This window comes from Alexandromys fortis, unplaced genomic scaffold, assembly GCF_014885135.2.
Source record: "Alexandromys fortis isolate MF-2015 unplaced genomic scaffold, M_Fortis_MF-2015_v1.1 scaffold_241, whole genome shotgun sequence".
NCBI classification, from domain to species: domain Eukaryota; kingdom Metazoa; phylum Chordata; class Mammalia; order Rodentia; family Cricetidae; genus Alexandromys; species Alexandromys fortis.
Window position 1 is genome coordinate 189,967 of NW_026068152.1, and position 9,781 is coordinate 199,747.

Genomic DNA, 9,781 nt, shown 5'->3' on the forward strand with positions numbered 1-9,781 from the left:
AGCCCTACACAAAATACTAGAAAGAAAACTCCAACCCAAGGAAGATGGCTGCAAAACACAGACAACTGATGGTCTCAAAGCAGCAAATCCCAAAGAAGGGAAAAATGCATTAATTAAAATCACCAACAGTGAAAACTACATTAACAGAAGATAGAAATCACTGGTGATTAATATCCCTTAATATAAATAGACTCAATTCACCTATAAAAAGGCACAGGCAAACAGATTGGATACAAAAACAGAATCCATTCTTCTTCTGTATACAAGAAACACATCTCAACCTCAAAGACAGACATCGTCTCAGAGTAAAGGGTTGGAAAAAAAAATAAACCAATGGGCCTAAGAAACAAGTGGGTATAGGTATCCTAATATCTAACAAAATAGACTTCAAGCTTAAATCAGTGAAAGGAGACAAGGAATATCATTTTATATTAGTAACAGGAAACATCTATCAAGAGGAAATCTCAATACTGAACATTTATGCCCCAAATACAAGGGTACCCTCATATGTCAAAGAAATATTTCTAAAGCTTAAATCATACGTTAAACCACACACACTTCAACACTCCCCCTCTCACCACTGGATAGGTCAATCAGACAAAAAATGAACAGAGAAATAAGGAAAGTAACAGATGTTATGACTCAAATGGACTTAACAGACATCTATAGAATATTCCATCCAAACAGAAAAGAATATACCTTCTTCTCAGCACCTCATGGAACCTTCTCAAAAACTGACCACATACTCAGTAATAAAACAAACCTCAACAAATACAAAAAAATTGGAATAACCCAATGTACCTTATCAGAACATCATGGTATAAAACTAGAAGTCAACAGCAATACTGATTCCAGAAAGCCCACAAACACATGGAAATTAAAATTGCTCACCTGAATCATCAATGGGTCAAGGAAGAAATAAAGGGAGAAATTAAAGACTTCTTAAAATTCAATGAAAATGACCACACAACATACCCAAATTTATGGGACACAATGAAAGCAGTGTTAAGAGGAAAGTTCATAGCACTAAATGCCTACATAAAGAAGCTGGAAAAATCCCACACTGGTGAATTAACAGAACATATGAAAACTTTAGAACAAAGAGAAGCAAATTCACCTAAGAGAACTAGACTGAAGGAAATAAAGTGAAAGCTGAAGTCAACAAATACTAACAAAGAAAACAATACAACGAATCAGTGAGACAAAGAGTTGGTTCTTCCAGAAAAATCAACAAAATAGACAAACCTTTATCCAAACTAACCAAAAGGCAGAAAGAGAATATCCAAATTAACAAAATCAGAAATGAAAAAGGGGACATAGCAACAGGCACGGAAATCCAGAGAATCATCAGGTCATATTTCAAAAACCTGTACTCCACAAAATTGGAAAACTTAAAGGAAAGGACAACTTTCTGGATAAATATCACTTACCAAAATTAAATCAAGACTTAGATAAGCAAATTAAACAGACCTATAACTGGCTGAAGAAATAGAAACAGTCATCAAAAGTCTCCCAACCAAAAAAAAAAAAAAAAAAAAAAAGCCCAGGACCAGATAAATGGTTTCAGCTCAGAATTCTACAAGACTTTCAAAGAACTAATACTAATACTCCTCAAATTATTCCATATAATAGAAACAGAAAGAACATTGCCAAACTCCTTTTTTTGAGGCTACAATCACCCTGACACCCAAACCACAGAAAGACATTACTAAGAAAGAGAATTACAGACCAATCTCACTCATGAACATTGATGCAAAAATAATAAATAAAATACTGGCAAATTGAGTCCAAGAAGACATCAGAACCATCATGATCCATCATGATCAAGTCAGCTTCATCCCAGAGATGCAGGGATGGTTCAACATATGAAAATCTGTCAACATAATCCACCATATAAACAAACTGAAAAATAAAAACCACATGATCATCTCATTAGATGCCGAAAAAGCTTTCAACAAAATACAACATCCCTTCATGATAAAGGTCTTGGAGAGAGCAGGAATACTAGGAACATACCTAAACATAATAAAAGCAATATATAGCAAGCCAACATCAAACTAAATGGAGAGAAACTCCCAGCGATTCACTGAAATCAGGAACAAGACAAGGTTGTCCACTCGCTATATCTATTCAATATAGTTCTTGAGGTCTTAGCTAGAGCAGTAAGACACCAAGGAGATCAAGTGGATACAAATTGGAAAAGAAGTCAAACTCTCACTGTTAGCTGATGATATGAGAGTTTACATAAGCGACCCCAAAAATTCTACCAAGGAACTTCTACAACTCATAAACACTTTCAGCAATGTAGTAGGATACAAGATTAACTCAAAAACATCAGTAGCCCTCTTGTACACAGATGATAAAAGGGCTGGGAGAAGAACTCAGAGAACCAACACCCCTCACAATAGCCACAAATAGCATACAATATCTCGGAGTAACTCTAACCAAATAAGTGGAAGACTTGTATGACAAGAACATTAAATGTTTGAAGAAAGAAATTGAAGGAGACACCAGAAAGTGGAAAGATCTCCCATGCTCTTGGGTAGGTAGAATTAATATAGTAAAAATGGCAATCTTACCAAAAGCAAACTACAGATTCAATGCTATGCTCATCAAAATTCTTCAAGGACATGGAAAGAACAGTATTCAACTTCATATAGAAAAGCCAAAAACCCAGGATAGCCAAAACAATCCTGTACAATAAAAGAACTTCTGAAGGCATCACAATCCCTGACTTCAAACTCTACTATGGAGCTACAGTACTGAAAGCAGCCTGGTATTGGCATAAGAACAGACAGGAGGACCAATGGAACTGAATAGAAGACCCAGATATCAATCCACATACCTTTGAACACCTGATTTTTGACAAAGAAGCAAAAAAACATCAAATGGAAAAAAGAAAGCATATTTAACAAGTGGTGCTTGCATAACTGGATATTAACATCTAGAAGAATGAAAATAGACCCATATCTATCACCATGTACAAAACTCAAATCCAAATGGACCTTAGACCTCAACATAAAGCCAGCCACACTGAACCTTATAGAAGAGAAAGTGGGAAATACACTTGAACGCATTGGCACTGGAGACTATCTCCTAAATATAACCCCAGAAGCACAGACACTGAGAGAAACAATAAATGGGACCTCCTGAAACTGAAAAGCTTCTGTAAGCAAAGGACAATAAGACAAAACAACAGCCTAGAGAATAGGGAAAAATCTTCACTAACCTCACATCAGAGGTCTGATCTCCAAAATATACAAAGAACTCAAGAAATTGGTCATCAAAAGAACACATAATCCAATAAAAAATGGACTACAGACCTAAACAGAGAACTCTCGACAGAGGAATCTAAAATGGCTGAAGGACACTTAAGGAAACGTTCAACATCCCTCGTCATCAGAGAAATACAAATCAAAACAACTCTGAGATTCCACCTTATACCTGTAAGAATGGCCAAGATCAAAAACACCAATGACAACTTATGCTGAAGAGGTTGTGTGGAAAAGGGAACACTTCTGCATTGCTGGTGGGAATGCAAGCTGGTACAACCCCTTTGGATGTCCGTGTGGCAATTTCTCAGAAAATTAGTAAACAACCTTCCTCAAGATCCAGTAATACCACTTTTGGGTATATATCCAAAGGATGCTCAATCAAGCCACAAGGACATGTACTCAACTATGTTCATAACAGCTTTGTTTGTCATAGCCAGAACCTGGAAACAGCCTAAATGCCCCTCGACTGAAGAATGGGTAAGGAAAATGTGGTACATTTGCACAATGGAGTACTACACAACAGAAAAAAATAACAACATCTTGAATTTTGCAGGCAAACGTATTGAGCTAGAAAGCATTATTGAGTGAGGTAACCCAACACAGAAAGACAAGTTATCACATGTATTCACTCATAGGTGGTTTTTAAACATAAAGCAAAGCCAGCCTACAAAACCCAGTCCCACAGAGAATTTAGACAACCATGAGGACACTAAGAGAGACTTACATAGACTTATTCTACATGGGAAGTAGGAAGTAGATAAAGACAAGATCTCCTGAGTAAATTGGGAGCATGGGGACCTTGGGGGAGGATTGAAGGGTGAGGGGAGAGGCAGGGAGAGTAGGAGAGAAAAATGTAGAGCTCAATAAAAATCATTTAAAAAGGGGGGAAAAACAAAAGAATTGTTCGTGCTTGTGAGAGTGGCTTTTTAATTTCTTCACATGCTTAAAAAATGTATTTACTCACCTAAAAAACCCAAAAATGTGAAGGGTATAATAAAATGATGTTGTAAAAATGAAAAAAGTTAAACATTTCTGTCAAAAAATATTAAATGGGTCAATGCAGCTGATGAACTTTCCATGAAAGAGAGTTACAAACGAAACAGCCTACTACATAAAGTCTATGATTATAAAAAACATGACAAAGATTAATGAGCCAACACAGTAATCAACATTAAACAAAGGAGGCGGGAAAGCAAGAAGCACCATCTCAAACATCTCTTGTCACCATTACAAATGCACAAACGAACAAGGATTCCAGGCAAAGGAAGACAAATTTGGTCACAAATGAAAACATTATTGTTTCCTATACTAGGTACTGAAGGAAATTATTTTTTAATCTCATTTCATTGTAATCTTTGTATCAATAGATCCTTGAAATAGTTTCAAAATGCAAGTCAATTCCTTTTGCTAATTCTTTCCAGAAAGATGGGGCTAAATTACAGTAGGAAGATGTCTCATAGAAATATGTGTTAAGCGGCTGAGGGATTCACTGAGACTAATAGCCTAGGAAGAGGGAGAGATTTAATGGAAGCTTAAGCCCTTTTCACTACTGCAAAGGTACGTTGGGTTAGATACAGCACGTATTGACAGCAATAGGATGGAAGTACACAGCAGCACAGAAGCATGGAATGCTTTAGAGGGAAGAGGAGCTATTTGGCAGAAGTTTGTCTTGTTGCCATTTATCTGATGAGACGTGTAGACTCTTCATTTCAATCACCAATGACTCTGTATAAACCATGGCCTATATATCTTAATATTTTGCTTTTGAAGTAGGTTTCTCTTCTAAGAAATTCACTAAAAAGAAAAGTATTAAGTCCCTCTGTTCTTGTTCAAAGCAATCTATTCCCATCACAGGAGGAACCTTTTGAGTAAGCACAGTATTTTGAAAATTAATTCTGAAATTAACACTGGCAGTATAGAATGATGGGAAGAGGGCAAATTTTGTTATTACTTTTTTTTTTTGGCTTTCCAAGACAGGGTTTCTCTGTCTAACAGCCCTGGGTGTCTTGAAACTCGCTTTGTAGACCTGGCTGGCCTTGAACTCACATAGATCTGCCTTCTCCAGAGTGCTGGGTATGTCACCACCACCTGGTAAGGGCAGATTTTGGATTTAAAGATTTTAATTTTTAAGTCAAAAGAGAACACCAGATCATTCTCAGAGGTATGAGTATGTACTTACCGTATCCCATTGAAAAAACTCCTGTGCTTCCATTTCTTTACCTGTAAAACTGAGGTACTGCCACCTACCTTAACAAGGTTGTCCACGGAAACGAAGTGACTGAGTATTTACAGTATATATTCAGTTTCCTTTTTTCTATTGTCTGTTGTTTTGAACTGAACTCCTATACTTTCTCTTCCTTCAGACTCCAATAATATAAGGAAAGAATGCAAAGATTCTGGAAGGGCTGCTGCTCTTATATATACAGTGTTTTTGCCACAGTGCAGGCAACACTACAACTATGCTTTATAGACCTCTGCTTTGCTCCCAGTTTTGTACAGGGATTACATCTTGACATCTACAGTCCTGGTCATATACTATATTCTCACTAGTAAATCTTCTTACAAAGTCAACAGCTACTCACAGATTGAGAACATGCCAGTGGATTTGTCAGACTGTCAGGAAACAAAGGATGCATTTGCTATATCACCAATTCCTGTAGAGCTAGGCTCTGAATATCCCCTATGGAAAGTCTGGACCAATAGAAGTTTTGTTGACCATTGAAACATTCTACATCTGCAATGTCCAGTCTGGTCTTCATTAGCACTTGTGGCTACTAAGTACTTGGCTACTGAACACTTGAAATGCAATTATCGTTCCCGGAAATAAGACCGTTAGTCGTTACTTAATTTAAACTTGATTATAATTAACTTAATCTTTAAATTGCCAATGGTGGTTAGTGCAGATATAGAACATTTCCATGTTCAGTATACATACAACAGATATTTAATATTTAACCTTGTCCTCTTTCCATGGGCACTGGTCCACCTCCTTGCATTCCCACTTGGGCTTGCATGACTCCTAGAAAATAAAGGGCAAGGAAAAACATATTTGGTCTGTAGAAAAAAACAATAGTGGCTTAGTTTACAAATGTCATCATTTTTTCCCACAAAGGAGAAGCATATGATGGAAGATGACAACTATCATCCATCCATGCAGAGAAACAGAAGATGAAATCTATCAGGACATACTTCAGTGACAAATGAGCTCAGAAGGAATATTTCATCTCAATTACCAAAATTGTGGCAGAAAGCCCTTTAATGGAGAAAAACAATGCCTATTACTCACAAGCCTCCTCTCATGGGAGGCAGTATCACTCTTAGGGTATTTTATAAATGTGTGGCTATATTATTTAGTTCTGACAAAGCTCTTTAGGGGCATGGTTAACCCTGAAGGAGATGGTACCAGAGATACTAGGTGGCTTACAAAGTATGAGGAAATCGAAAACCTTTCAAATGACTCACTGAACATTCATACAAAGGAAAAGCTATCTGTTGCCATCTTAACCTAGAATCTGAATCTGTTTTATTTGTAAACATAAGTTATATGTACTGTTTTAGTATATATACACTGACTTTTCTAGAAATGCAATTTCTTAGTAAATTATGGAGACTGCAATTAATAGCATGATACCTCACTATTTAGGAAAACCACATCAATAGTCCTTGTGGTATTTGAATTACCAAAACAAACATTACTATAACAAAGAGTAATCAATGCACCACAAATCCTTGTCTGATCCCTTCCACATAGCAATAACTCTTTTCCTCAAAGGAGCAAGAAATGCTCTTGAGTGGGGACAAAAGGAAAGCTGATTTGTTTGCAGTTAATACTTCCTTAAAATAGAAAGTATACATCACACTGTCCCTATTTCATTGAACTTGCTAAGCACTAAAAAATTTAGGGATTAAGTACCCAGAGAACTGGGTGCTAGTCTAGCTCTTGCTACTAAGTAACTGGGATTCTGAACAAGTGCCTCAATAAAATTACTACATTCCTGACTTCCTCATCTGTAAAATGAACAGGTTGTTCCAAATGGCAGTCCTCAGAAGGTGGCCCCCAGCTAGACAAGCCACATCACTACCAACAAGAAAAAATGCAAACACTGAAAATTCTCAGGTTTTGCATCTCAGATTTATTAAATTATAGTTGGCAGAAGGGACCATCAACCTGCATTTTATAGGCCCTTCAGGTGATTCTAACACACAGTAAAGTTTGAAAACACTGATCTAAAATGATTTGAAAGCTTCCTTCCAGTCACAACGTTCCATTCCATTGAATTCAGACCAATTACCAACACAACGCAATGGTTTAGAATATGAGGAAAAGATAGCAGAAGGCATTATGAGCATAATTTCCCACATTAAAAAAAATCATATGTAACACCTTAATTTGTACAGGCTAACTTCCCAATGGTGTAACTGGTGGTCAGATTGTAGGAATCTTTCATGTTATACTACTTGCTTGAAAGGTTGAAAACCTTCCTATTTCTATCAATGATGTATGAGTACAAATTGCTTTACAAATATTGTCCTCTTCTTTGAAAGTTGGCACTGATGAGTGTTTAGTGGCATTTTATTTTTATGTTATTTGTAACCCCAAACCATAAAGGAGGCTGTTTTTGTTGGCCATCTGGCTTTGCTCTTTTACAAAGCTCTTAAACAGTTTCTTCCTGCACTTTTCTATAAGTTGTTTTTTTTCTTCTTAGTAATTTTCAAGCTCTGTAGGATAGCCAAAAATATTCCCAAGACATTTTAATGAATTCATAAATATATATACTATAAATTCAACATCCCTTGAAAGTTAATTATTTTAGTTTTATGGATACACTCAGTTTTGCTTTTAGGTTCTTTTTTGGGGGGTGTTTTTATTGTTAAGAATTTTTTTGTGCCTGGTGCTAGGGACTGAACATGAGACTTTGGAAATGGTAGACAAGTGCTTTACCACTAACCTACATCCCCATCTTCATTCATTTCCTCTTCTTGATGTCTTGTAGTTCATCATTTTTCTAATTAATTAGTAGCAGTATGGAATTTACTTTATTGGTTAGTAACATGGGTATTTAGAATATTCATTTTCCTTTAGACACCACCTTTACTATTTCTCATACATATTTGTATGAAATATAACATATATTACTTTTTGTTTTAATTCATACTATTTATGATTTATTTCCTCTTTAAATAGCTATAGTATGTTTCTTAATTTTCCAAGTCAAAACTTCCCACTCACCTTTTAATTATTTCTAATTTTATTGGTTTAAAACCAAACTATGATCTGTAAAAATCTCTACTGCCTCAAATTTGTTAAATTGTATTTATGGCTAAGTACTTGGTCTTTTTTAAAGGGTTCAATGATCATTTGGAGTAGGGCAGTATACACTGCAGCCAAGAGATGCAAGGCTATCTCTAAATATTAAATGGAGCTTGCTGATCCCATTAATTACCTATTGAATATGCACAGCCATTTTTTATCCAATAGGACAAGGTTACTCAACCTGTCTAGAAAAGGTACTGATATAGCCTATGCTAACATTTCATGACAAGGTAAGTACAGAAATGGAGAGCAGATAGAAATCTCTATGAATTTGACACTATTGTGACATCCAAGTGTGTGGTCAGCACACGTGTCTCACTTAAGATTTCATTTAGCTGGTGGTGACATATGCCTCTAATCCCAGTACTTGCGCATCTGAATTAGAGGGATTGCCAAGTTTGATGCCAGCTCCAGCTACACAGCAAGACCTTTTCTTCCAAATAATACAAAACAAAGTCTTCAACCTAGAACACGTTATAATTACACATATATTTTATGTATTTTATATCAAGATCCTATTATTAAATAGGTAAGTGCACTTCAGCAGTTGCTATTATAAATCCTCAGCAAAGAAATAAAATAGTAAAGACTCTAACTGAAAGTTACCTGCAGGGGCTAAAGAACCAGGGCCAGGTCCTGCTACAGCAGCAGCCATTTGCACTGGGGCAGGTACTCCACCTGGCATAGAAGCTTGCATCAGAGTTGCACCATTGACATGCATTCCGCCCTGACCAAGAGAAAAACAAGTGTGAGCAAGTCTCTGCAGCCTCAGCATTAGGTTTATCACATACTCTGAATTCCAAAGAAGCAAACTGAAGTACATGGCTTGAGCCTGGTTATGTGAATGCAGTTAAAATGAAGCATATGCCTACTATAGAGGCTAGTGTAGTCTTATCCATGTGGCAAGGCAGCAAATAACAACCCATCCTTGACATCACTGACTGGTGCCTAAAACTAAGTTGAAAATAGATGCCCTTCAATTGAAGAATGGATGAAGAAAGTATGGAATATATACATATTAGAGTACTACTCAGCAGTAAAAAACAAGGACTTCTTGAAGTTTGCAGGCAAATAGATGGAAATAGAAAACACCACCCTGAGTGAGGTAAGCCAGACCCAAAAAGAGGAACATGGGATGTTCTCACTCATATTTGGTTTCTAGCCATAAATAAAGGACATTGAGCCTACAATT

General features: G+C 36.4%; 1 protein-coding gene across 3 annotated transcripts in view; it reads right to left on the bottom strand.

The window, feature by feature from the left end:
- Cstf2 (cleavage stimulation factor subunit 2) overlaps window positions 1–9,781 on the bottom strand; it is a 39,004-nt gene that overhangs the window by 21,103 nt on the left and 8,120 nt on the right. For all 3 annotated transcript variants that reach the window (XM_050127272.1, XM_050127270.1, XM_050127271.1), the window contains 2 exons: window positions 9,196–9,316; window positions 6,232–6,294 (listed from right to left, as the gene is read on the bottom strand). In XM_050127272.1, the coding sequence (XP_049983229.1) occupies window positions 6,232–6,294; window positions 9,196–9,316 (184 nt within the window). The remainder of the gene's footprint in view (window positions 1–6,231; window positions 6,295–9,195; window positions 9,317–9,781) is intronic.